This window comes from Prionailurus viverrinus, chromosome D4, assembly GCF_022837055.1.
Source record: "Prionailurus viverrinus isolate Anna chromosome D4, UM_Priviv_1.0, whole genome shotgun sequence".
In the NCBI taxonomy this organism is placed as follows: domain Eukaryota; kingdom Metazoa; phylum Chordata; class Mammalia; order Carnivora; family Felidae; genus Prionailurus; species Prionailurus viverrinus.
In genome coordinates this window covers 17,681,840-17,706,883 of record NC_062573.1, presented here as the reverse complement: position 1 = coordinate 17,706,883, position 25,044 = coordinate 17,681,840, and the positions used below count along the sequence as shown (strand labels likewise).

The 25,044-nt window shown below is 43.7% G+C and overlaps 1 protein-coding gene across 8 annotated transcripts in view; it reads right to left on the bottom strand.

Annotated features, from left to right (window-relative positions):
• Positions 1-20,387: 20,387 nt before the first annotated feature.
• Positions 20,388-25,044, bottom strand: part of PTPN3 (protein tyrosine phosphatase non-receptor type 3) — a 115,295-nt gene continuing 110,638 nt past the window's right edge. For 7 of the 8 annotated variants that reach the window (XM_047831472.1, XM_047831471.1, XM_047831475.1 and 4 more), the window contains one exon: positions 20,388-24,221. In XM_047831472.1, the coding sequence (XP_047687428.1) occupies positions 24,144-24,221 (78 nt within the window). In that variant the 3' untranslated portion in view covers positions 20,388-24,143. The remainder of the gene's footprint in view (positions 24,222-25,044) is intronic. The other variant, XR_007146555.1, reaches the window with a different exon arrangement.

Below are 25,044 nucleotides of genomic sequence, written 5' to 3'. Positions count from 1 at the left end.
CCTTTCCCAGAAATGACTTTCCAGAATAATTGTCCTAGAAAGCTGCGCATAGACTGCCTGTCTGCTAAATTGCCACACATTGGAGTTAATTCACAGTTGCCATCACCTTCCCGCAATGATGACGGCTAGCCACAAAAAGGCCTTGGCTTGGAGTTAGAAGATTCTAGGCTCAATTACCAGCTCTAGAAGTTTCTCTTTGATTACCAGTAAGTGTTCTCTTGAGGTGTTAAAACATCAAGTGGAGTGATTCATTCCCTCGTAATTTACCCAACACATATTAAACACACTTGTCCTGGGCCCTTCAGGGGCTGGTGCTGGAATTATACAATGAACACCTGCTACTGACCTCAAATGGATCATATTCCAATGAAAGAGATCAGTACCATACAGCTATAATTGAATGGATGTAATGGTGTAATTAATGGTAGCTGTTGCATCAAACTCCCCAAGAATAGTGGCTTATCGTGAAAAAAAAGCGTGGTGTTTTTGTGTGTGTTTTTTTTCTCATGCAAAGTCCAATGCAGGTTAGGAAGCCCTCTTCCTCTCTAGAGATAACACATTGGACACATTGCTGTCACAGTCGGGTAAAGAGAGATGGAGAGGTACTCTGGCTCTTAACCTCCTTGGCCCAGAAGTAACACACATCACTCCTGTTCATAGTTCATTGATTAGAACTGGGTCACATGACCACCCCAAAGCTAACACTGCAGAAACTGGGAGATTCAGGGGAGCTCACAGATACCTGGTGAATGCTAACAGCCTCTGCCCCCGTAGGTAATGCTATGATACCAATGAGCAAGGAATCATGTATTATGACTCTTTGCATTCAAGTGACAGAAACCAGCTGGAATTAGCATAACAAAAAAGGAAGTTTATTACAAGAATTTTAAGGATATCGGGGTGTCTTTAAGAATCAAATGGTAGAAATGCAACTGACCATCAGGCAGGGATTAGAATCGGGAAATGCAGAGCCATTCAACAATCTCTTTTGACTTCGACTTGGTACCACTTGTAAAGAGAAAAGGAAGTGGCTGGCTTTTAGTTTCATGGACAGTCCATTATGTACAATTTTCAGGAGTTCAGGGATTGCTGATGACGGATATTTAATCCACCTTAGGGACAGAAAGAGGGAGAAAAGACATTCCAAAGGAGATGATGTCTGTCCAGTTTTTTTGTTTTTTGTCTTTTTCATATATATTTTTATTGTAGTAAAATTGTCCTGAAATTTTTTTTAAGTTTATTCATTTTGAGAGAGAGAGAGAGAGAGTGAGGAGAAGAGAGAGAAAAGGAAAGAGAGAGAGAGAATCCCATGCAGGTTCCGTGCCGATAGTGCCTGATATGGGGCTTGAACTGTGAGATCATGACCTGAGCCAAAGACAGATGCTTAACCAACGAAGCCACCAGGTGCCCCAACCGTCCTGAATTTTGAAGGCTAAGAAGGAGTTTATTGGGTGAAGACAAAGAGCAAGGTCTTTCCAGGCAGCAGATGCAAAGAAATGGCTGCACAAAAGAGCTTGGAAGATGTTGGGAAATAAACGTGTTCTTTATGGCTAGAGTTCAGGGTGAAGTGACAGACACTGTAAGTTGACTACCCAATATATGGCCACCCTTCTTCCTTGCTAATAGATCTTTGATTTTAGATCTTGAGGCTTCTGCAGTACCATTTCCAAGGTGATCATGGCAAGGAGACCTAAACCAATTATGACAATTTTGTTCCTTACTTTTCAGATTCCCCTGAAGCAAGTTATAGCCATGTGCCTTTTCCCCTGGCCACTGAGAACTAAGCAGAAATCAACTAAAGGGTGCTTCCGGAAAAATCTCTTGCTGTTATGATAAAAGAAGAGAGATGCATCAGATATAACTCCTTGCCTTTTTTCCCTTTTTCCTTTTTTATGTGATGATGTGATGCCTGGAATTGTGGCATCCATAATGAGCCACGAGGCAAGAAACATGAGGATGAAGACATCATGCCAAAAATAGTACAGAGAAAAGAGAAGGAGTCAGTGTCTGTGATAGTGTCACTGAGCAGCCAAACAATTGCCATAAATTTTTCACCTCTAGACTTCTGGTTAAGTGAGAAAAATAGACCTCCATTTGTTTAAGCTCTATGTATGAGGTACTTATGTACCACATCACATCTCTAAACCTCTGATTCCAGTCATGCATATATTTTGCAAATATTTTCTCCCTGTCTGTGGCTTGTCTTTGGTTTTCTTAACAATATCCTCCAAAGAGCAAAGGTTTAAATTCTGATGAAATCCATTTTATTAATGTTTTTAAAGTTTGTGTTTTTTGGTGTTCTTTGCCTAATCCAAGGTCACAAGGGTTTTTCTCCTTTTTTTTTCCTACACAATTTATACTTTTATCTTTATACTTAGGCCTATGAATGCTTTTGAGTCATTTTTTTTGTGGTTTGATATACGAGTCAAAGTTAATTTTTCTTCCATATAGATATACAGTTGTTCCAGTACCATTTGTTGAAAAGTCTTTCCTTTCCCCATTTAAAATACCTTGGCATCTTTGTCAAATTAATTGACCATGTTAGAATGGGGCTATTTCTAAAATCTCTATTTTGTTCTGTTGATTTCTGTGTCTACCTTTATGCTAGGACCTCACTGACTTGGTTATAGTGCGTTATAGCATATGTAAATGGAGTTGATTTTTAACTTTTCTTTTTTTAATTTATTTTTTATTTTTTAGAGAGGGAGGGAGGGAGAGAGAGAGAGAGAGAGAGAGAGAGAGAGAGAGAACAAGCAGGGGAGGGGTAGAGGGAGAAGGAGAGAGAGAATCTTATTCAGGCTCTACTCCCAGCTTGGAGCCCGACTCAGGGCTCAGTCATGACCTGAGCTGAAGTCAAGAGTCAGACGTTCAACTGACTGAACCACCCAGGCGCCCCTAAATTTAATTTTCTAAATTGTTCATATCGGTATAGAGAAATGCAATTCATTTTTGTATGTTGGCTTTGAATCCTTCAACCTTGATGGATTCACTTATTGTTCTATAGCTTTTTCTTTCTCTTTTTTTTCTTTTTGTATATTCCTAAGGATGTTCTGTGCACACAATCATGATGTCTGCAAACAGTTCTTCCTGTATGTAACCTGTTGTTATCCTTCTGCCACTGTCAGGATTTATTCCTTCTCTTTGCTTTAAGTGGTTGACTATACTGCATCTCAGCATAGCCTTTTTCGTGCTTCTCCTGCCTGATATTCACTGAGCATCTTGAATCTTGAAGTTTATATTTTTAATCAAATTTGGAGAAATTTCATCCATTATTTTTTCCAATTTTTTTTTTTCTATTCCATTCTTCTTCTCTCCGGTCCCTCTGGAACTCCAATTATCCCTATGTCAGACCACTTGATAGTATCTAACAGGCCCTGAATCTCTTTAAAAAGCAACAACAGGGGGCGCCTGGGTGGCGCAGTCGGTTAAGCGTCCGACTTCAGCCAGGTCACGATCTCGCGGTCCGTGAGTTCGAGCCCCGCGTCAGGCTCTGGGCTGATGGCTCAGAGCCTGGAGCCTGTTTCCGATTCTGTGTCTCCCTCTCTCTCTGCCCCTCCCCCATTCATGCTCTGTCTCTCTCTGCCCCAAAAATAAATAAATGTTGAAAAAAAAAAAAGCAACAACAGCTTTTTTCCCTCTGTGTTCTTCATAGAATTTTTATTGCTCTATGTTCAAGTTCACTTAATTTTCTCTCTGTTATTTTCATTTGGCTCTTAAATCCATCCATTAAATTTTTTAAAAATTAAAATGCTGTTTTTAATTTCTACAGTTTCCATTTATTAAAAAAATCCTTTTGTTTTCTCTTTCCCTGTTGAGATATTCTACATTTTCATTCATCGAAAGTATATTTTGTTTTATTTCATGGTGAATAGTTATAACAGCCATTGAAAACTCCTTGTCTTCTACTTTTAATCCAAGAGGCATCATGTGTGCCCCTCAGGGAGGCCCCAGGAAGAATGACGCCCAATGGCCCCAGTAGTGACTAACAAAACATACTCTTTGTCTTTTCTTCTTTCCCTCTTTCACTTTCTCTTGTACCTCACACTACTGGGGTCGACTCCCAAATAAGCTATCTGCACTCAAGTTCCTGTTTCAGTCTCCATTTCTGGAAGGGTCCCAGGTTAATGTTCAGTTGTCAATCACACTTCTTCTCCTTTAGCTGGGATCAATACTATCTGATATGGATTCATGTCGGGAGAAGATAAAGTAGAAGAACTAGGCTGGGGTCCTGTTTTATTTATTTTTTTATTTTATTACAAAATATTTTTTATGTTTACTTATTCATTTTGAGAGAGAAAAAGCATGAGTGGGGGAGGGGCAGAGAGAGAGAGGAGAGAGAGAGAGAGAGCAAGAGAGAGAATCCCAAGCAGGCTCTGCACTGTCAGCGAGGAGCCCAACGTGGGGCTTGAACTCATGAACCGTGAGATCATGACCTGAGCCGAAGTCGGACGCTTAACTGACTGAGCCACGCAGGTGCCCCTGGGCTCCTGTTTAAAGGCCTTCAATGTCATCTAAAAAGTTTGGATTCCATTTTGTACAGAAGAAGGAACTGAAAGATACCTGCTATGAAATGGACATGATCGAACTGTTTATGGTCTTTCATTGTCCCAAGATCTGAAGATTCTCTGACTTGGTATCTCTGAATTTCAGTTTCTCTAATTAATAAATGGGGAAGAATAGCACTTCCCTGTCTATTTCGCACAGTTGTTACAAAGACCAAATTAGATAATGCACATTCCACAGGAGCTAAATAAAAGTAGGGTGTTACTACTATTACTGCAATCTGCTGTTGTATGTTAGTGTGGGAACTAAACATTCTAGTACGTAAAAAAAAAGCAAACAAACTTATTTGCTTAATAGAATTTCCAACTGTGGCAAAAGTATATTTGCATCATGCAGTTTCATGGACCATGGAATCCAAGTGCAGTTTTGGGTTGTATCTACAAGATAAAAGAATAATAAACTCTAACGTATTTTTAAGGAATTGTGGAGTCTAAACTAAGAAGGGGCTTCAACAGATAGAGGTGGGCCTTTGAAGACTGGCATGGAAACTCTGTGATATCTCAGACTTTTTCTGTCTTTCTGCTCTGCCAGCGTTGGAGTGTGGTTTCTATCTTCCAAGTCCTAAGATGGTTGCTGCAGCTTTAGACCGCATGTCAACTTTTCGTCAGGAGGAAGAGAGTGGGAAGGGAAAAGGGTGAGTCTTCCAGTTGAGTCAATGCGTCTGCTCCAAAAACTTTCTGGAAGTCTCAGCTAATGATTTCTATTTGTGTCTCACTGGCCACCCTTTAAAAAACATAAGGAACGCTGGGAAATGTAGCCTTTTGGCAGATAACAAGTTGTCCTCAAATAAAATCAGGGCTCCATCATTAAGAAAAAAGAAGATAATGGGTACTGGGTAGGCAATTAGCTGTCTTGGCCATAAGCGGTGTCTTGGAAAGAGCCCTGGATCCAATCCTGTATTCAAATTCTATTTTTGTCCTCATTTGTTGGCTGACTGAGGAGGTTACTTTCTGAGCTTCAGTTTCTGCTTCTGCAAAATGGTGCTAACAATATGTACTTTACAAAGGTTTGCACTTTACAGAATCATTTTGAGAATTTTGTGAGATAATCCATGTAAATGTGCCTAGCGCAAGGCCCGGCACAGGATAGGTGCTCAATGTATTGGTTGAATCTGTGCCAGGTGCTAGGCTAGAAGTGAAAAACAAAACAGGTCGTAATCTCTGCCTTCAAGGAACTGTGTGTGTGTGTGTGTGTGTGTGTGTGTGTGTGGTATCATACTGCTCCTCCCTCCAGATCCCTTCTTCGGTGCCCTTGCACCTGTACCCCAGATGCTGGGAAGAGTGGCTGCTGACTGCGTCCAGCCATGCACTTGAATGGAATCTGCCTTCAGCTGCAGGGACCTGCCTGCCTCCGGGTTACGCACTCTCCTAGGGGTGGTCTATGGCCAAGGCTAGGCTAATGCAAGGATAAAGAAGCCCAGCCCCTTTGCCTCAATTTGGGGACAGCTCCAAAGGACCATCATGGCTCCAGAACTCCCTGAAGGATCAGCTGAGGCTCAGCTGCATTTCACCTTTTTTTTCTCAGTCCAGTTCTTCTTCCCTCACCTTCTCACCAGTGTATCTCTCGAAGCATTCCCCAACACCTCTCCTGCATGCAGTTCCCGTCAGAGCCCGTTTCCAAGAAACCCTATCTGTGACACAGGACAAGGTACCCACAAGAGACTTCTCAGGTGTCTTTGGTTACAGGGGCTGGGACTTGAGCTAGAGTGTCATCAGGCCAGCTGCTCTCGTCTTATTACTCCTCTGCATCTTCTCTGCACGATGGCATCCCGACAAGCCAGGCTGTCCATGACCTCTGGTAGTCCTGATGCCATCTCAAAACTTCTTTTCAACCTAATCTCCCACCGCTGACTCCCTCATTCTCTGGGCATTTCTGTACAAGTCCCTGCAAGAAAGCATCTGATAGGCTCAGCTCATCTTTTCTTTTTTTTTTTTTTTTTTTTTTTTTTTTTTCTTTTTATTATTTATTTATTTTTTTTTTCTGAAATTTATTGACAAATTGGTTTCCATACAACACCCAGTGCTCATCCCAAAAGGTGCCCTCCTCAATACCCATCACCCACCCTCTCCTCCCTCCCACCCCCCATCAACCCTCAGTTTGTTCTCAGTTTTTAACAGTCTCTTATGCTTTGGCTCTCTCCCATTCTAACCTCTTTTTTTTTTTTTTTCCTTCCCCTCCCCTATGGGTTCCTGTTAAGTTTCTCAGGATCCACATAAGAGTGAAACCATATGGTATCTGTCTTTCTCTGTATGGCTTATTTCACTTAGCATCACACTCTCCAGTTCCATCCACGTTGCTACAAAAGGCCATATTTCATTTTTTCTCATTGCCATGTAATATTCCATTGTGTATATAAACCACAATTTCTTTATCCATTCATCAGTTGATGGACATTTAGGCTCTTTCCATAATTTGGCTATTGTTGAGAGTGCTGCTATCAACATTGGGGTACAAGTGGCCCTATGCATCAGTGCTCCTGTATCCCTTGGATAAATTCCTAGCAGTGCTATTGCTGGGTTATAGGGTAGGTCTATTTTTAATTTTCTGAGGAACCTCCACACTGCTTTCCAGAGCGGCTGCACCAATTTGCATTCCCACCAACAGTGCAAGAGGGTTCCCGTTTCTCCACATCCTCTCCAGCATCTATAGTCTCCTGATTTGTTCATTTTGGCCACTCTGACTGGCGTGAGGTGATACCTGAGTGTGGTTTTGATTTGTATTTCCCTGATAAGGAGCGACGCTGAACATCTTTTCATGTGCCTGTTGGCCATCCGGATGTCTTCTTTAGAGAAGTGTCTATTCATGTTTTCTGCCCATTTCTTCACTGGGTTATTTGTTTTTCAGGTGTGGAGTTTGGTGAGCTCTTTATAGATTTTGGATACTAGCCCTTTGTCCGATATGTCATTTGCGAATATCTTTTCCCATTCCGTTGGTTGCCTTTTAGTTTTGTTGGTTGTTTCCTTTGCTGTGCAGAAGCTTTTTATCTTCATAAGGTCCCAGTAATTCACTTTTGCTTTTAATTCCCTTGCCTTTGGGGATGTGTCGAGTAAGAGATTGCTACGGCTGAGGTCAGAGAGGTCTTTTCCTGCTTTCTCCTCTAAGGTTTTGATGGTTTCCTGTCTCACATTTAGGTCCCTTATCCATTTTGAGTTTATTTTTGTGAATGGTGTGAGAAAGTGGTCTAGTTTCAACCTTCTGCATGTTGCTGTCCAGTTCTCCCAGCACCATTTGTTAAAGAGGCTGTCTTTTTTCCATTGGATGTTCTTTCCTGCTTTGTCAAAGATGAGTTGGCCATACGTTTGTGGGTCTAGTTCTGGGGTTTCTATTCTATTCCATTGGTCTATGTGTCTGTTTTGGTGCCAATACCATGCTGTCTTGATGATGACAGCTTTCTAGTAGAGGCTAAAGTCTGGGATTGTGATGTCTCCTGCTTTGGTCTTCTTCTTCAAAATTCCTTTGGCTATTCGGGGCCTTTTGTGGTTCCATATGAATTTTAGGATGGCTTGTTCTAGTTTCGAGAAGAATGCTGGTGCAATTTTGATTGGGATTGCATTGAATGTGTAGATAGCTTTGGGTAGTATTGACATTTTGACAATATTTATTTTTCCAATCCATGAGCAGGGAATGTCTTTCCATTTCTTTAAATCTTCTTCAATTTCCTTCAGAAGCTTTCTATAGGTTTCAGCATACAGATCCTTTACATCTTTGGTTAGATTTATTCCTAGGTATTTTATGCTTCTTGGTGCAATTGTGAATGGGATCACTTTCTTTATTTGTCTTTCTGTTGCTTCATTGTTAGTGTATAAGAATGCAACTGATTTCTGTACATTGATTTTGTATCCTGCAACTTTGCTGAATTCCTGTATCAGTTCTAGCAGACTTTTGGTGGAGTCTATCGGATTTTCCATGTATAATATCATGTCATCTGCAAAAAGCGAAAGCTTGACTTCATCTTTGCCAATTTTGATGCCTTTGATTTCCTTTTGTTGTCTGATTGCTGATGCTAAAACTTCCAGCACTATGTTAAACAGCAGCGGTGAGAGTGGGCATCCTTGTCGTGTTCCTGATCTCAGGGAAAAAGCTTTCAGTTTTTCCCTGTTGAGGATGATGTTAGCTGTGGGCTTTTCATAAATGGCTTTTATGATCTTTAAGTATGTTCCTTCTATCCCGACTTTCTCAAGGGTTTTTATTAAGAAAGGGTGCTGGATTTTGTCGAAGGCCTTTTCTGCATCGATTGACAGGATCATATGGTTCTTCTCTCTTTTTTTGTTAATGTGATGTATCACGTTGATTGATTTGCGAATGTTGAACCAGCCCTGCATCCCAGGAATGAATCCCACTTGATCATGGTGAATAATTCTTTTTATATGCCGTTGAATTCGATTTGCTAGTATCTTATTGAGAATTTTTGCATCCATATTCATCAGGGATATTGGCCTGTAGTTCTCTTTTTTTACTGGGTCTCTGTCTGGTTTAGGAATCAAAGTAATACTGGCTTCATAGAATGAGTCTGGAAGTTTTCCTTCCCTTTCTATTTCTTGGAATAGCTTGAGAAGGATAGGTATTATCTCTGCTTTAAACGTCTGGTAGAACTTCCCTGGGAAGCCATCTGGTCCTGGACTCTTATTTGTTGGGAGATTTTTGATAACCGATTCAATTTCTTCGCTGGTTATGGGTCTGTTCAAGCTTTCTATTTCCTCCTGATTGAGTTTTGGAAGAGTGTGGGTGTTCAGGAATTTGTCCATTTCTTCCAGGTTGTCCAATTTGTTGGCATATAAGTTTTCATAGTATTCCCTGATAATTGTTTGTATCTCTGAGGGATTGGTTGTCATAATTCCATTTTCATTCATGATTTTATCTATTTGGGTCATCTCCCTTTTCTTTTTGAGAAGCCTGGCTAGAGGTTTGTCAATTTTGTTTATTTTTTCAAAAAACCAACTCTTGGTTTCGTTGATCTGCTCTACAGTTTTTTTAGTTTCTATATTGTTTATTTCTGCTCTGATCTTTATTATTTCTCTTCTGCTGGTCAGCTCATCTTTTCAAGTCAAGCCACCCCGTAAGCTGTGGGCAAACCTGCAGATTGGCTGATTTTGGGGTACTGGACTTACCTCAGGCCCAATCAGCTGTGGTTGTGGGGAGTAGGGGGTACGGAAGGGCTCATGGCCCACGGGCTTCCCCTTCAGCAGGGCTAGTGGGGGAAGGTAGGTGTTTAAGAAAGGGGTCCAGCACGTGAAAAGATGCTCAACGTCACTCATCATCAGGGAAATACAAATCAAAGCCACACTGAGATACCACCTCCCACGGGTCAGAGTGGCTAAAATGAACAAATCAGGAAACTATAGGCGCTGGAGAGGTTGTGGAGAAATGGGAACCCTCTTGCACTGTTGGTGGGAATGCAAACTGGTGCAGCTGCTCTGGAAAACAGTGTGGAGGTTCCTCAAAAAATTAAAAATAGATCTACCCTATGACCCAGCAATAGCACTGCTAGGAATTTACCCGAGGGATACAGGAGTGCTGATGCATAGGGGCACTTGTACCCCAATGTTTATAGTAGCACTTTCAACAATAGCCAAATTATGGAAAGAGCCTAAATGGATGAATGGATAAAGAAGACTTGGTTTATACAATAGAATACTACTTGGCAATGAGAAATAATGAAATCTTGTCATTTGCAGCAACGTGGATGGAACTGGAAAGTATTATTCTAAGTGAAATAAGTCAGCCAGAGAAAGACAGATATCATAGGTTTTCACTCATGTGTGGATCCTGAGTAACTTAACAGAAGACCATGGGGGAGGGGAAGGGAAAAAAAGTTACAAACAGAGAAGGAGGGAGGCAAACCATAAGAGATTCTTGAATACAGAGAACAAACTGAGGGTTGATGGGGGAGGGGGCGGAGAGGGGAAAGTGGGTGATGGGCACTGAGGAGGGCACTTGTTGGGATGAGCACTGGGTGTTGTATGGAAACCAATTTGACAATAAATTATGTTTAAAAAATTAAAAAAGGGGTCCAGTATGTTATAGAGGGTGCTTTCAGAGTGAACGAGGCTGCTGAAAACCCAGGAAAAGGTCACTGAAACACCGTGCAAGGCTGTTGCTACCCTTGTGTTCTTGGCTAAGGAGAAAGCCGGCTTAACTTGGAACGGAGGGTTCAGGGTGGCGGAGGGAAGAGTGGGTATGTGGGGAACAAAGCCTCGTGGGTTGGCATTGCCCTTTTCAAGGGAAGTTGAACTCCAGATGAGGGACCATGGGGAAGAAAACAGTGGAAGGACCCTAGGGCCAACTGCGGGAGAGAGATGGGAGGCAGTAAGCAGTCAGATGTCACTGGGACAGATTTGGTTACCTGTTGTTCTCTACAGTACATGCTGTGCGCCCCAGGGAGACCTCAGCTTGCCTGTGGAGCAGGTGATCCCAGACCACGTGCCTGCCACTTGGAGTGTTCTCTTCTACCTCCCATGCTCATAACAGCAGCCCCTGCTCTTAAAAGTCCCCGCAGCAGGATTTCCTCCTGCAGCTTGCTTTGTCTGAGGAAGGCATGATACATCCTCCCCTCCGAGGAAGCCCGCAGCTCGTTTTTACATTGCTTTGGCCTCTCACAAACTATGAGATAGGGCAAAAGGCATTATCTGCTCTTTATGGCACAATCGCATGCGACAGCCACTAGCTACATATGGGTTTTCACATTGATTTTTTTTTCTTTTTAATTTTTTAAGTTTATTTATTTATTTTGAGAGAGAGCATGAGCAAGAGAGAGAGCAAGTGGGGGAGGGGCAGAGAGAGAGAGGAGAGAGAGAATCCCAAGCAGACTCTGTCCTCAGTGTGAAGTGTGATGTGGGGCTCAAATGCACAAATGCTGAGATCATGACTTGAGCCGAAATCAAGAGTCTTGACTGACCCTTAACAGACTGAGCCACCAGGCGTCCCTGGGTATTAACATTTAATTACATTTAATTACACTTGAATAAAAAGGTCTCTCCCTCAGAAGCACTCACATGTCAAGTGTTCAGTAGCCCCATGTGTCTAGTGGCTACCATATTGGATAGTGGAGACACAGAACATTTCCATCATCCTTTGTTGGATGTTGTTCTATTGGACAGTGCTGCCTCAGGACATGAACTTCAAGTGTGAATCTGTCTGGTTCTTTGTGGCAGCCCCAGTCCCAGCCCCAGCCCAGCAACAGTGACAAGGACATAGAATGTGATCAATAAACCATTGTAGGATGAATTGATCGACAAATCCCCCATTTACAAGGAGGAAAAGGAGATTTGGAGAGGTGCTATTCCACGGATGGTCTAGCAAATATGTGACAGAGCTGGGATTCCAACCCAGTCCTCTACCTCCAGGCACAGGCCTGTTCGTTCCTCCCTGCAGCTGCCTTATTTGTCTCCCAGCTCTGTCAGGAGAAAATGATCCTCTGTTGTCACCTCAGGAACCTCCCGCTAGCTGACTGGAAGACCACTTTTTAAAATGGCTTATGGAGACACCCGGGTGGCTCAGTTGGTTGAGAGTCCCACTTTGGCTCAGGTCATGATCTCACAGTGGAGGTCGGATGCTCGACCGATTGAGCCACCCAAGTACCAACCTCCCCTTAAAAAAATTTTTTTTCATGTCTATTTATTTTGAGAGAGAGAGAGAGAGAGAGCACAAGTAGGGGAGGAGTAGAGAGAGAGGGAGAGACAGAATCCCAAGCAGGCTCTGTGGTGTCAGCGTAGAGCCCAACACAGGACTCAATCTTGAGAACTATGAAATCACGACCTGGGCTGAAATTAAGAGCCAGCCAGTTAACTGACTGAGCAACCCGGGTGCCCCTGTGGTTTTCTTTTTAACAGTACAGAGGCATTTGAGGTTTTCCACAGGGTTGCGTTATTGCTATGTCACTCACAGCTTTTGAGAACTGATTTTCCAAAAAGTTTGTTGGGCCAGACGCTCACTGCTTTTGTCTCCCCAGCCTCATCTTGAAGCTCCTGGGCCTATTTCTCTCTTCCAATATCAGTATAGTCCTGGATTCATGGATATTTTCCCTGTCCATAAAGTCTGCCCAACCATTACATGGTGGAGCTCAAGGCACAGATAGGATATCAAAGTGGGTATCTGACACTAGAGGTTTCATACCTGCCTGCAAGGGGAGTCCAGTCTCAGGCTCTGTGCTTACGGGGAGATGAAAATGAGTTGCCTGCCTGAAAAAAGCCAAGAGTCACAGAGGCTGCCTTGCTATGGAAGCAGGACTGGAAAAAATCCACCTCATACGCTGGCTCATGGGAACATGAGGTTCCTCTCACTTCTAGGGTCTGGGGACTCCAAGTGGAGAGATGAATACAAAAACTTGTCCAGAACTGGAGGGGGACCTGAAGGCCCATGAAACCATGGGATAGGGAAACTTCTGGAATCAGGGGTGCTCACAAGAACCCCAATAAAGATGGGCTTGGAACACATTTATCCAACTGAGGAAATTAGCCACACGCAGTCAGCAGTTGCAACAAATAGAAGGCTTTGCAACCCAAGAACTAAAGATAATAAAGAAACCTGAAAAAAAACCCTAAAATAAGCAGGTTTACAATTTTTTGAAGTGGTAAAGGAACAGATACTTTGAGCCTTAAAGTCGGAACAGAACAGTATGAGAAAATTATAGGCAGGTTTGAAAAGGGTCTATATAGAAATTCTAGGAAAGACCCAATTATTGAAATACAGGGAGCCCATGAGTTCAGAGATGTGAGGGAAGAACGAGAATGGCCTTTGAAGGGATGTTTCTGTTCATAACAATTATTAACCTTTCCTATGAGCCAGGCATTATTTCAGGGATTTCAAATGTATTAATTCATTTGATCTGCTCAGTCTTATGAAGTGGGTGATACAGTTCCATAGTGGGGAGACAGGGAATATTCCAATGGCCCTGGACATCCCCAGGACAGTTAGGGAATAATAATCATATGTGATGTATTGTATGTATACAATAAAGCACTTTACATGGATTATCTCATTTAATCCTCATTTAATAATTTCATTAATCCTTCTAACAATCCCTCAAGGCAGGTGTTACGGTCAGCGCCATCTTGTGACAGAGAAGACTGAGCTTACACCCATTAAAAAAATTCCCTAATGTTTACACAGTCACCAAGCCCTGTAGCTGGGATTTAAAATGAGACCAGTTGAATCCATAGTCCAAGCCCTGAACAACCATGCAAAGGAAGCAGTAGCTGTTTGTTTGGGCTTTAATTTTGTGCATTTTTTTTTTTTTTTTAATTTTTTTTTTTCAACGTTTATTTATTTTTGGGACAGAGAGAGACAGAGCATGAACGGGGGAGGGGCAGAGAGAGAGGGAGACACAGAATCGGAAACAGGTTCCAGGCTCGGAGCCATCAGCCCAGAGCCTGACGCGGGGCTCGAACTCACGGACCACGAGATCGTGACCTGGCTGAAGTCGGACGCTTAACCGACTGCGCCACCCAGGCGCCCCTAATTTTGTGCATTTCTTACTACTGAATAGGCAATACAGTTGCCGATCCAATGCTAATTATGGTGGCATTAAAAAAAAAAAAAAAAAAAAAAAAAAGGGTTACCAAAGGGTCCAGAGTAAAACATCTCTGTTTTCTAGAAGTCAGTGTTCCAAGTTTCCTGTGTGAACTTTCAGTTATTTTATGCCTATAGAAGCAAGTGTTGGGACACCCGTGTCCCGCTCTTGATTTCGGCTCAGCTCATGATCTCATGGTTCATGAGACTGAGCCCTGAATCGGGCTCTGTGCTGATGGCACAGAGCCTGCTTGGGATTCTCTCTCTCCTTCTCTCTCTGCCCCTCGTCTGCTTGTGCACACTCTCTCAAAATAAATAAATAAACATTTTTTTTAAAGCAAGTATCTACAGGTGTAGTTATATACAAGTCTATCTATCTAGAGATGGCTTTTATTTTCTCCTTTTTTTACACAGTCAGAAGTTTCCTCTATACCTTGTTCTTATCTTGCTATTTTGATTTAACACTCTATCTTGAAAGCATTCTATATTAGCATAGAATAATAATAAAAAAATAATAATATAGAATATTTACTATTACTAGTAATGTAAAAGTATGGAATTATAACAATAAAGGGCTTCCTCATTCTTATTTGCGACTGCTGAATATTCCATTGTAAGTCTATATTATTTTTTTTTAAGTTTATTTATTTTGAGAGTGAGAGCTAGAGAGAGAAAGAAGTGACAGAGGCAGAGAGAGAGAGAATCCCAAGCAGGTTCTGGCACGGTCAGCACAAAGCCCGATGCGGGGCTTGAACTCATGAACCATGAGATCATGACTTGAGCCAAAGTCAGACACTTAACTGACTGAGCCACCCAGGCGCCCAGTAATGCTTACTTATTATAAACAATTGGAAGAGGGGAAAATTTAACAAAAAGTCCCCTCCTGCTAATCCCACAATTTTCACTACTAAAATGTTGACTTTCTTTCTAGGCTTTTCTCAGTTCAAATATTTTCCCTAAAATTGTCATTAAATATGCTTAAAAACATGACTTTTCGTTTTGCCAAGTTAAGCTAAAAATGGCATCTCTTATTTGAAAATTTTGTCGTATTTGTTACAAATATTTTTCTCAGTTTATTGATTGCCTTTTTCTTGTGTTTATGGTGTTCTGATTTTTTTTAAATTTATTTATTTGTTTTGAGAGAATGAGAGAGAGAGAGAGAGAAAGCACATACACAAGCAGGAGAGGAGCAGAGAGAGAAGGAGAGAGAGAATTTCAAGTAGGCTCCACACTGTGGAGTGCAAAACCTGACGTGGGTCTTGAACCCACAAACTGTGAGCTCGTGACCTGAGCCAAAATCAAAAGCCGGACACCTAATCGACTGAGCCACCCAGATGCCCCCATGGTATCCTAAATTTTTATGTAGTCAGATCTAGAAATCTCTTTCGTCTCTCCCTGTCCCCAGCTCCCTTAAAAACTTCTTGCCATGGGGATGAGGGTGTAGGGGTGTTGGGGAGAGCAGGATCCCACCTGAGATCAGCAACGTCAGGGAAAGAGGACTGGCGGGTATTCATTCAACAGGCATTTATGACACCTACTTATCACTGTGTGCTGGGACGGTCTCCAGCAGGGAGGTAAGGCAAGCATAACCAGGGACTAACCCACCAGCGAGGGGTGTATTCCCAGCCATCAGAGGGCCACACTAAAGGTACCCCACATTCATTAGTTGCCTCTCCCCGTCCTCCTTCCTCCCAGCCCCCCGCTGGGATTTACTTCGGAACTCCTTTCTGTCTTTGTGAATTCTCCTTTTCTGGACGACTCCTGTAAACAGAATCATACGTTATGTGACTTTTCGCGTCTGGCTTCACTCACTTAGCCTGTTTTCAAAGTTCTCCCACAGTGGAGCGTGTATCAGCACTTCATTCCTATTCGTGCCCAGATAATATTCCGCCGTGTGGACAGACCACGTTCTGTTTCTCCACTCGTCGGCTCACCAACATTTGGCTGCTTTCCACGCTCTGTCCATTGTGAAGAATCCTGCTACGAACATCTATTTCAGTCTTGATGGTATGAAGGAAAGACAGGAGAGCTTTACCTGGGATGAGGGAGGCAGAAAGATGGTGATAAAGCTTTTGTGGGAGAGGGCTTGCCTGAGGCCAGTTTACTTAAGGAGCTGTAAGACACAGAGGAGGTTGGGGGCAGGGCTGGTCCGCAGGGAAGGGGGCGGCTCTCGGGCCTCCTGGGCTCCTGTGCTTCTGGACAGTGCCTACAAAAGGCAAACAGAATCCCTACAAGCTCTGCCTTATTGAGGACAACCCAGATTTGCGGTAAGAAATGAGAGACCGCCGCATGATTCCGACTTGAACATTTATCTCAGAATGTTTCTAAGCATTTCTCAGTTGTTTCTGTTTCAATTTTCTGAGTTTTTATGGTTGGTTTATAAATAGCACGTCTTCTGTTTAGAAACTTGACTTACAGGCCTTGATTACTATCAGGACTGTTCTCACTTACACACCTCTGGCCTTTGCCAGGTAGGTCTCTCACCACAACCGAAGCCGTGCGCCCGGGCTCTGTGAAATCTGAGAGCCAAGTTCCTTGCTGGAGCCCAGAGGCCTAGGTCACAGTGACCTCACACTCTGGACAGAGTCCATACAGCACTCCTCTCCTGGGCAATGCCCCTTCATGCCACATAGTTCTGTTGTACTTTTCCTTGCTGTATGGCAAATATTTGTGAGTATTTTACCTAAATTTTCTTCTCCCTTCTCTTTTTTTTCCTTTACTTGTTTATACTGCATTTTGTGATTGCAGCCTGACAAGTCTATGACAAGTGCATATTCACCCCAGATGGGCTATTTTAATAACTGGGTTTCATTACAGAGAGGATTTGAATGGATTAACAATTAAATAAGAGTAGCACAAAAGAACAGGCACCTCCTGTGGCTGATTGGGGTGCTCGGAACCCAGCAGTGCCTACATCATTTTTAAGAATAAACTTTCGCATTTATTTAAAAAAATTTTTTTTAATGTTTATTATTTTTGAGAGAGAGATAGAGAGAGAGACCAAGCAGGGAAGGGGCAGAGAGAGAGGGAGGCACAGAATCGGAAGCAGGCTCCAGTCTCTGAGCTGTCAGCACAGAGCCTGATGCGGGGCTCAAACTCACAGACCACCAGATCATGACCTGAGCCATAGTCAGCCGCCCAACCGACTGAGCCACCCAGGCGCCCCTAAAAAAATTTTTTTTTAATTGCATTTATTTATTTTTGAGAGACAGAGTGAGAGCCTGAGCGGGGGAGGGGCGGAGAGTGAAGGAGACACAGAATCCGAAGCAGGCTCCAGGCTCTGAGCAAGGGTTCAGCACAGAGCCCGACGTGGGGCTCAAACCCACGAACTGTGAGATCATAACCTAAGCTGAAGTCGGACACTTAACTGACTGAGCCACCCAGGAGCCCCAAACTTTCACATTTAGACGTGGCTGTGTGATGCTCCTCAGACTGGCTACATATGTCCCTAACGTTGGACTTCAGACCCAAAGAACAATCTCATTCTCTTCCCTACACCTGGTCCTACTGGTTTGTGGACTCACACCCAGCCAGTTGCCCAAACTAGAAACTGGCCAGTCCTGGGCTCCTCCCTCTGCACACCCATCAGTTATGGAGTCCTCCCTTCTTCCTCTGATAGATGTGGGGGCTGCGACCACTTACCTCGTCCTCACTGCCACCATATCTCCCCTGACCTTTGCCACCGCATCCCCACTGTCTTTCCTGTCTCCTCCATTGTTTGGATGAGGATATTGGAAGCCCTGGGGGCAACCTCAGGAGAAATCCCGGAGTGTTCCTTGACCACAAGAGGAATCCAGGGGTTTAGGGGCCGACAAGTAATGGATACAAGGGTGGCCATAGATGAAGACTGGCCTGGGTAATTTGGGGGTGGGGAATGAGTAGGGTTCTGGGGTTTCTAGAAAAGAGGTTAAGTTTGTGTTACCAGTCTACTGTTATTCAAATGATTTGTATATGTAACAGATAGGTGCTGACCTTGTCAGCAAGTGAGTGCTGTACTTCCCGATGGTGGATCGGTCTTGCTTAAATGACATCATTGCATTTGTCCCTGTGTGCTGGGTCTTGAGCAGGGTAACTCCTCATAAATCAGTCCTTCAGTGGCTCTAGAGTCAAGGAATTGCAGGGGAGGCTGCTAATTGTGCCCTAACAATCCTCAATAATACGACTCTGAATTTTGGCTGGGTAGAGTGCCAGCCAGAAGAAAGATTACATTTCCTAACCTCACTTGCAGCTAGGTGTACCCATATAATTAAGTTCTGGCCAACCGTTTTTAAGTCAGAGTAGCCTATGCAACTTTTATGAATTATCCTCAAGGGCAAAAGGCATTGTTCCCCACCATTTTCCTCTTTCTTTCCAGCTGAAATGTGGATGTGATGGCTGTAGCTGGAGCAGCCATCTTGGACCGTGAGGTGGAAGGTATAAGTTGAGGCTAGTGGAGCAACCAGATTGGAAGGGCACAGATCACGATAACCATGCAGCCACACCATGAGTTCTGGACTCCTGTGTTTACCTGGAAGCGAAACAAACTTCCATCTTTCCCCAGCCAACTTTCCTTTGGTTTTTGGATTCAGAATTTGATCCTTGAAAGTGGGATGCTGCAAATAACATCCAAAGTGTGGCACTGGCTTAGTGGAATTGGCAGGCCAGCAGAAGGCAAGGACAGATAATTGCCTTTTAGATAGTGACTAACGTGTCACTTTGATGAGTGTCGTCTGCAGTACTTTGGAGGAGGGACCACGTGCCGACCAAGGCCACAATGGAGAAAATGGCGCGAGGGGACCAAAAGGGTGACTGTTGCTCCTTGTTGCTTTTCACAAAGGCCCATAGAAGTGAGATGCACTGGGGCTGGAGCCAGGGCACCGTAGCAGAGATGGAAGGGAGCCTTGCTTTGCTAAGGAAGGCAGTCTGTAGCCTGAGCTCAAAATTGATTAAGGTCTTGGAGTAGAGAAAATGCTAACTGCTTCTGTTCTTCAAACTGCAGCTATTCAAAGCAGTGGCCTTAGGCGATAAGGCTGGGGGCAGCAAGTCATCTTCAAGACTTCTTTGCCAGAAAATGTGCATGAGGCAGCTCCAAAGGTCAGATGAACCGTCTCGTCTTCCCATCCAAGCTTCCCTTTCTGGTGGCTTCAAGGTACCCACCTTTAAGTTAAGAGGCATGAGCAAAACACAGAACATCATTCTAGACCAGACCTTCAGCTGTGGGTGCTTGCTAGAATTCTACTGGCAAAGAAACCACAAGCCTGGGGACCTCCCTCAAAACTGCCCCAGGAGCAAGCAGGCTACAAAAGCTGTGCTGTCCTCAAGAAGGCTGCCCGTGCAGTCCCACCTTGGATGTGGCCATGGAGGTCCACAGACAAGGAGGTCAGGCAGCTATCCAAGGGACTTACTGGCCTGCCAGAAGCATCTTCACTCTTCCTGTGTTTCCTATTCTTCCCTCTTATGAATGGGTTTTCAATGGCTGTTTTCCTGTTTCTACTTTACTGTTGACAGGGGGTGTTGGGAGATCACTTGTCTTGAGTTTATGGGTGATTAGACAGGAAGCCACCCAGAGATGATGGGGAAGCCCACAGATCACCCAAAGGTGATCTTAGGTTGAACTTCATGCCACAAGTGGCTGGGGCTTGGGTTGTCTACCTTGGAGAGAGGAGGAACGGGCTCTATGTGAGGAGTAAGAAAGGTGAGCAAAGGGTTGAGCGATGGCGGAGATCATTAATTATCCCGCAAACCCATTCTTTCCTTCTCAGAAACAGAACTCCTGAATTTTTAGGCACATGGTTTCTTGGAATAAAAACCTTTCCTAGACTCCCTTGCAGTAGGTGTAGCCCTGCCCCTAAGTTCTGTTCAATGGGATGCACAACAACCAGATGGCACACCCTGAGGGAAGGGGTTTTGCTTTCTCCTTTCCCTCTCCTCTATCCTGTTGGCTGGAGCCATCTTCATGGACCTCAGCGTTAAAGCTGCATACTGGGGTTGGCAGAGAACCAAGCTGGAAGGAACCTGGGTTCTGGGGATCACGGAGCCACCCTGGCAGCCCTGGGTGATAGAAAGTACTGAAACTTCTTTGCGTAAGCTGCTGTTGTCATGACAGCTGAACCCAATTCAAATTTAGAATTAGCCACACAAGGTCAAGACAGAAGCAGGTACTCTGCACGGCCATGCTCCTGACCAGAGGGAAGGTAGGGATGGGCAGAGAGCACGCTCCTCCAAGAGAGTTAATATTTACTAAAAAGCAAACAAACGAACAGAACGCAAGCATAATAAAACCCTTTCAGAAATCAAGACGATGATTAGAATAAAAAAAATCTCGACACACAGTGTTGCATAGCTTGAATGTTTTTATATTGATCAAACTTTTTCAGTAGCGTCGCTGACAGGTCAGAATGAAAAACATCCCGAATTTACAGAAAAAAAAATATTGCTCATTAAGATACTTTTCGAAACTACATAACACCGATCTTTTCATTGCTGCAAACAGAATGTGGGTTACAAAGATGGCGGACAGTCAGCCATCAGACTCCTCAGAGTCAGGCTGAGGTCAGTCTTTGCCATCTTTACGATTCTGATCTCAGCACAGAAGGGCAAGAACCGGACAGTGGCAATCCTTGTCTTGGCATTCAACCCCGCCAAGGTTAGGGACAATCTCTTGGAGACAAGTCATGGAAATGTGACACATTTCTCTCCAGGAGTTATATGGCTTTGATTTAGGGCTAATTTCCATTCTCTGCAATACAGACTCCCAGAATGGTAAACGTTGAAAGAACCAAAGAACTCATTTAGTGCAGCCCAAATTCCTCTTTTTTACACATAAGGAAATTGAGGCCCGAAAGTCACCCAAGTCTAGGTCTAGATGCGAATGAGCCTTCCCTATTGAGGCCACCTCTTTGTTGCCTCTGAAGGATGAAAAGGGCTGTTGATTTCACTCAAATGATAATTTCTTTCTTTCTTTCTTTCTTTCTTTCTTTCTTTCTTTCTTTCTTTCTTTCTTTTTCTTTCTTTCGCACTCAAATGGTAATTTCTGAGGAACAACAACAACAAAAATATCAGGTAGCAACACAAAAGAAACAGCATCTACACTAATCTAAATAAAAGCATTTTTAGTGTTAACTATCTGGAATTAAAATAAAAAACTTAATCAAAAACATTTTTAAATATAAATTACTGTGGTAGGAATTATGGACCAGCACATGTTGGTGATATAACACCCCCCATCCTGACCTCCCCTAGCCAAATCGAGTTCAATCTCCCCCCCCCCCCCCCCGCCGGAAGTCAAAACACCAAGTGTAGGTGCTATAGAGTGACACGGGAGGGATGTCCCATCCTAAGTCAGCACATGAGTGGATCTGATCAGATCTTCCAGAGAACAAAACACAAATGTAAAATGTCCTCTCTGTTCACATCCAGCCAAATTTCCTAGGCAAAATATTTCCCATGATTTTGATGCTTCCCACTTAGGACCAAAAAAGGCTTCAGTGTAATTGTTTAAATATGTAAAGTATTGCAGCAGGAATGCTGAGGTACAGAATTTAATTGGTTGTATCTATAGTAATTTTTACTCGTATATTTTGCCCCTTTAGATAATTCTCTTGTCCTGTTCTTCCCCAGTATTTCATAAATTCTGTTCCGAGTAACATCTGCTGGGTCTGAACTTCTGGCCTGCACGGTGGCAGAAAAAGGCTAGTTGCAACCTCTGGTAAACTGTTTTGAAATTTATGTACAGTAATGACAGCCTTCCTGCAACTATATTAAATAATTTGCTTAGAAGAAGTAAAACACAACTCTCCAAACACATTTAGACTCCTCAAGCTTCTTGCACACAGGGGGATGATGCATTTGTATCAAATGGCAATGATTTGCTAAACATCCTGATGGCATTTAAATTTAGCTCAGCTTTCCACCTTCCCCTCTTTTTTGGGACTTAACTGGTAGAATTTTTTCTGAGTCCAGATTGAAAGAAGGCACTGGTATGAGGATATTCCTTTGTGCTTTTGTTCTCAGCCCAAGAAACGTTCTCTTAGAAAAATCCATACAATTCCACTTCTATTTCATGGGTTTTGGGGCTAATCACTGGTAAGTTAACTCTTCCAAGTAATGCATCTGCAGCAGTGTCAGATAGATTCCAGCTGATGAAAACTCAGGCTGATAGCGTTTTATTCAATCCTCGTATTCAACCCATAGCCTCAGCATTATTTCTCCTATTTTACAGGACGCTGTAATTACAGGAAATAGAGGAAAGAGAGGTAGCACTCTCAAGTGAGCAGGCCAAGAGCTAGTTGTTGATGAGTGGGACCGGGAACCAAATCTCCAACTGCATAATTCCAACCTCTCCTGATTCATTCTGCTGGCTTAGCATGAATCTGACAAGGATCGGGCTTAGGTGGTCTCCTGTTTCACAGTAGCGGGCGATGGCACCGTGTGACGCCTCCCTCCCACCCCTGCCGTTCGGCAGTAAAATATTGGTGGGGGAAAGAGGGAAGTATGCAATTAAATATGCTAAGTCTGGAGATAAAGAACCTTTAGAAACCCGGCTCCCATCATATGGGTCTTTATCCCTCTCGCATCCAGGAAACTACTCAATTGGTCCAGAGTTTGTTAAACATCAAAATGGCTTCACTTCTGTGCACTATGATATGAAAGCATCCTTTTTCTGTAAATCCCATTAAGAAACTGGCTTAGCTTCCTTGTCCTTCAGGGTACATAAAACCCGCTATTTAAAAATACCACATTAAAATTTTTATGTAATTTATTTTCCTTAAATAATTTGCTACAATCCTGTCACAAATTTTTTAAAAATTTAACACAGTATGAACAAAGGCAGAATTCTTTAGGACAATCAAAATCAGGGTGTACTTAGAATAAATTAACATCAAATTGTGTTTATATTCAGATAGCCTGATCCTCTCCTTTGAAATGAAATGGAGACCATTGTAACTGAGGGTGAATGCACACATTTGTTCTTCTATACAGAGACTCATTCTTTATATAAACTCAACTGTAATTTGAATCAAGTTAGGAGTCCTGAGAAACACTTACCATGGGCGCGCACACACACACATCCACACACATCCACGGACAACCCTCTAGAAGCTGGGTTTCCCATGGTTCCATGACTAGATCTTTCCTCAGCAGGGCCAACGATTCTGAACATTTAGATGATATCCCATCTCCCCTCAGGAAAATCGTAATGTTTCAAGTGTAACATAGCTTGAAGTAGCAGCAATCCATGTAGTAGATTCAGTAGTCGATAATTCCAGTCTCGGGTTCTGCATGTACAGCAAGAGGCAAGCAGAGGCCAAGAGCACTTCCTCCTAAGACTAACGCACGGACGACAGGATGCAGCGGGAGTCCTCATGCTCAGAGTCTCCACTGAAAACTCACCCGAAGCTGCATGACTAATCCGGTCCAGGCACCGCGTGAGCGCCTGAATAGGGTCAGTAATGCAGGGAGGAAGCGGGGCATCTTAGACAGGATTCTCAGAAACATGAATATGGGACGTGGCAGGGAGATGGGACAGAGGAAGGGAGGCCAGAAAAGGTACTGCCCGCTCCTTCAGCCTGAAATCCCACCACCCTGCCATTTAGTACATTCATCAGGGTTTCCTTAGCAGGGGGCAGGTGAATGCTAATGGTTCCAGCTCCGTCTAGAAGGACAGAAAGCTCAGCCCTTAGAGTCCGATAAACATATACACACAAAACATCCAAGCAACTCTAAATAGCCACACCATCTTGTTTCTGGGCGGTCAAGAGCATTGCTGGCGTCCCCTCTCAATTGCCCAAGGATGGTTTACAGGAACACAGTGATGTCTAGGGAGGAAGGCAATAGGACAGGCCCCAAACTGAGATCCGCATTTGCTTACTTCTCTCTGAGGAATAACGGGCCTAACTGACGCTGCAACCACATGCGTATCTACACGGTTCCTATGTACACGATACCTCTTCTATAGAACTTTAAAGTGCCTGGGTTCAAATGTGCTCATTCCTTCCCCACAGCCTACAAATTCCTCTTGCTGCTTCCAAAGAGAAGGTCTGTCCTTAAGGAGGATGCCCCTGGGAAAGAGGAATGAACATTTCACAGTTGTCTTAACTGGGATCCAGCATTTGGACTAAGCCTTCTTCATAAACACGAAGAATCGCTTCACATACAAACTTGTACTGGCTCTGGAAGAGAAAAGAAAGGTGTCAGTCCAGCCACGGTTCCATAAACTCTGCCTCCTACCACATCTCTGCGTACTCTTTTACGTTGCTCATAAATACTCTCTGACCTCCAGCTCCGGGCCAGGCCAGACCCTGTGCTACGTGCCAGGGAAACACCGTGAAGGCACACCCGTGAAGCCATGATTCCTACGTGAGGGCTGGGGGCTGCTCCCAGAGAGCGGTGGGGAGAGTGTCATGGAAACCACAGCAGAGGGAGGGGCCGGTGGTCTGGAGGAGCCAGGGAAGGGGTGAAGTCACTGCAGGGTGACCATTCTACTGTACAGTACACTCAAGTGTGGAGACTCCGATGGCCCATTCTGAGTGGCACTGTCGGGCTTGGATCCCCTGCCTGGAACACCTGGGCACGGACGGAGAGGCTGCACTGGTGGCTGGGACCTGGTTGTGCAGGGTAAGGTGAAGGAGTCTGGATTTTGTCTTAATAAAAAAAAGGAGAGCCACTAAAGCTGCTCTGTGGGATACGGTCCTTTATATTAAGAAATGCCCGAGAAACTCATTTAGTGAAGTGTGCGGGGTGAAAGAAAGCATTGAGATTGTGCTTCTTCACCAGCTAGGCAAATCTACCAAGAAGATGCACTGTCAAAATTTTTAACCGGCAATGAGGTCTTCCATACCATGCAGCGGGGCAGAGAACAATATTTTTTTTTTTTAATTTTTTTTTCAATGTTTATTTATTTTTGGGACAGAGAGAGACAGAGCATGAACGGGGGAGGGGCAGAGAGAGAGGGAGACACAGAATCGGAAACAGGCTCCGGGCTCTGAGCAGTCA